General features: G+C 60.8%; 1 protein-coding gene across 1 annotated transcript in view; it reads right to left on the reverse strand.

Annotated features, from left to right (window-relative positions):
• The window catches only part of ACAA1 (acetyl-CoA acyltransferase 1), a 14,681-nt gene that overhangs the window by 10,638 nt on the left and 865 nt on the right, over nt 1-3,178 (reverse strand). Inside the window, exons 3-4 of the mRNA XM_077774009.1 lie at nt 3,067-3,160; nt 2,131-2,188 (exon numbers count right to left, since the gene is read on the reverse strand). Coding sequence (XP_077630135.1) covers nt 2,131-2,188; nt 3,067-3,160 — 152 coding nt within the window. The remainder of the gene's footprint in view (nt 1-2,130; nt 2,189-3,066; nt 3,161-3,178) is intronic.

The raw sequence follows: 3,178 nt of genomic DNA on the forward strand, positions 1-3,178 counted from the left end.
CCCCCCAAGGGTTGCAGACACCGGGGGAACAAACCGTCCCCACTGCAGGCACAACCGTACCGAGCAGACCCCACCTCTGCGGGCGCCTGCTCCCCAGGGCCCCGTAAGTACATGCCCGTTCCCCGTGACTCTCCTCAACCAAGGTCAAAAACAGCCCAAAGTCCAGGAAAGCTGATGGGGCCACAGGGATCCTTCTCTCTCCCCCTTTGAACATTAAGAAGGAAAAATTATACTTCTGTTTCCTCCGATACAGCAACAGAGGAGGGGATCTACTGCTGGGACAAAGAACCAAAGCAAAACAAAAACAAAAGCCAGACAGACAGACAGACAAAAGTCTCAGGCATGAAGTGAGAAGCCATCAGCCTCACTAGTAACCGTTTCTGTTCCGATTCTGTCTGGAAGGCCTGTTCCCGGCTGCACGAAGAACCCCTGACGGGTACCAAGCGCCCTGACCTCCCGTTCGGGTGCGTTCCCTACGCTGGTCCCAGTCCTCGGAGCTGGCGGGGCCGCCCCTCCTCACGTACCCTGCCCGGCCCAGGGCACAGAGCCCTGCGGGAACCCCAGGCACCCCTCAGAGCCCTGGACTCAGGACCTCAGGGGGTGAACATGCTGGGTGACCCTGGTGCAGCCGGCACTGGTTACCCCTGAGCCGGGCCAGGCTCTGCTGCCTCCGATCGGGAGCCTCCGAGCCCACGCAGCCTGTTCAGGCCTTCCCAGGTGTCCTGACTCCCTCCTACCTGGTCACCGCCTCCTGGCCCGACGCACAGGTGTTCACAGAGTACCTCCTCCATCCAGGCACGTGACGGACCCTCACATGCCCTAGAGGCCGCCCGCCCGGCGCACAGAAAAGCACACCCCAGGGAGGCGCACCCCAGGGAGGCGCACCGCTACCGCTGGAGGGGAAGGGGCCTCCGGAAGCCTGCGAGCGTAGGGAAGCCAGGCCAGGATGGCAGAACGGCGCGTGCACGGAGAGGAGATGGGGACGGCACACCTGGGGGCAGGATCGCCAGCTCAGGGAAGACGGGGGACAGACAGGCTGGCTGAACGAGGGAAAGTCAAGGCAAACGGACAGCTGGGAGAGCAGGCTGGAGGGGGAGTCTGGAGCCAGAGCCAGGGAGTCCTTGAACTTCACGCTAGGCAGCCTGTCAGTTCCGTTCCTCCACCGGCTAACGTTCCTATTAGTTCCTCTCCAGGCAGCTGCGAGTGCGCAGTGTAGTAAGTGGTTCTTTTTTTTTTTATGTTTATTTTATTGGGGGGGGCAAGCAGGGCAGAGGCAGAGGGTGAGAGGGTGAGAGAGAGAGAGAGAGAGAGAGAGAGAGAGAGAGAGAGAGGGAATCCCAAGCAGGCTCCGCACTGTCAACACAGAGCCCGATTTGGAGCTTGGACTCATGAACTAAGAGCTCACGACCTGAGCTGAAATCAAGAGTTGGACTCTTAACCAGCTCAGCAACCCAGGCGCCCCAAGGTTAAGTGGTTCTTAAATCCACACATTAAAATGACTGAAGCACTCCTCTCCCGTCTTAGAACAGCACGTGGTGAAGGGCAAGTTTAACCAGGGCCCCTCCTGGGACACCCCGTGCTCCAAGGTTCCGCCGTGTCCCCTGGTCTCTGCGGATGTGCCGAGCCTTGGGGGGTGCCAGCCTGCCCAACTGGCTGTAAACAGCTCAAAGCCACTCTTCAGGGTGCCTTCCCTACCCCAGGGGGTCCACTTGGAAAAGCAGACAGAGTCCACACTTAAAAAAGGCAAAGCAACAAGCAGACTTTGGATCTCCAGGGCACGTCTGTCCCCAAAGACGGTTTGTCCTGGCTCAGAGCCAGGAATGCATCCTTCACCCGAAGTACAGGAGGGGCGCCTGGCTGGCTCAGTAGGTAGAGCATGCAACTCTTGACCTTGGGGTAGTGAGTTTGAGCCCCACATTGAGTGCATACGTGACTTACAAAACAAACAAAACATAAGTCAGGGCCAAAGCAGGGGAAGGCAGTGTCCACGAGAACAGGGTGCCAAGGGCTCAGACTGCGTCCAGGCCTGGCGTCCAGCCGGAGCCTCTTCCACGCACAGGCCGCGTCCCCTGCGGCCTGAGCCTACTCGACAGTCAGAAACAACCCACAGCCAGAACTGGACAAGTTTACCTCAGAAACTGGGCGATTCGGGCCATGGTCGCTCCGGCCCCCGGCTGCAGCACATTTCCTGCGGACGACAGACCTTACTCAGAGCCAGACAGCACTCTAGATACGAAGGTAGAGCTGTGAGGCCTAGAAAGGGGACGCTGCAGATCTTTCTTTAGCAACACAAGCCCTCGGCAGGTTCCCTTTTCCTAGAAGTTCAAGGAGCCAGTCACCGATCACCGGCCTGATCATACCATCAACCGAACCGAGGGCCACCAGGTCCCTTGCCTGTGCACCCCGCTTTTCCAAATCAGTGCGCAGTGGCCTGGGGCCTGCCTTTGAAGGAAACATAGACCGCGATGCAAAGCTTGCCGGTCGGTAATCGAACTGGTCTTGTCAGTCATGGAAATGAACTTCCGAAAATGCCCAGCTCCCTGCGAGGCCTCGGCCAAGCCCTGCTGGCGTCGGAGGTGGAAGAGCGACTCCCGGCCTAGGGGTGGTGCCTGCGCCCTGGGACTCTGGCCCTGTTGTTGTTTCTGGCTGGAGGAGTAGGGGTGGAGGGTAAGGGTCACCGCACCCTGGATTCAGGTGCGATCTCTGCTGAAACTGTCCCGGGCTGAACTGCACGGTTTTTGATGGCCCCTCGTTCGGGGGCGGCGCGGTCAGGACGGGTACAGAACCCTGGCCTTCCGTCTCCCACGGGGTCCGCACATCCCTGCGCCCGGCGCTTGGGTGTTAGCACGTCACTGAGATCGCTGCTTTCTGAGAGACTGAACAGGCAGAACTCGGGGTCGGGGTGGGGTGGGGGTGGGGCAGAGAGTGCCTGGAGGCGGGAGTCCTTAAGGAGCAATTCAATTCAACTGCCAGGGGCGCCAGGGCTTTCCGCGCGGTGAAAGCCCCCGGAAGGGCCCGGAGGGCGTGGGCGGGGGGCGCGGCCCAGGGCCCACGCGGCGCGCTCACCCACGCAGATGTCCCCCAGCTGCGAGGGGCTCAGCCGGACGTCCTGGAGCACCGCGGTCATGACGGCCGAGAGCAGCTCGTCGGGGGTCGTGTCCTGCAGCGGGAAGCGCGG

The sequence above is a fragment of the Crocuta crocuta genome, unplaced genomic scaffold, assembly GCF_008692635.1.
Source record: "Crocuta crocuta isolate KB4526 unplaced genomic scaffold, BGI_CrCroc_1.0 scaffold541, whole genome shotgun sequence".
NCBI classification, from domain to species: domain Eukaryota; kingdom Metazoa; phylum Chordata; class Mammalia; order Carnivora; family Hyaenidae; genus Crocuta; species Crocuta crocuta.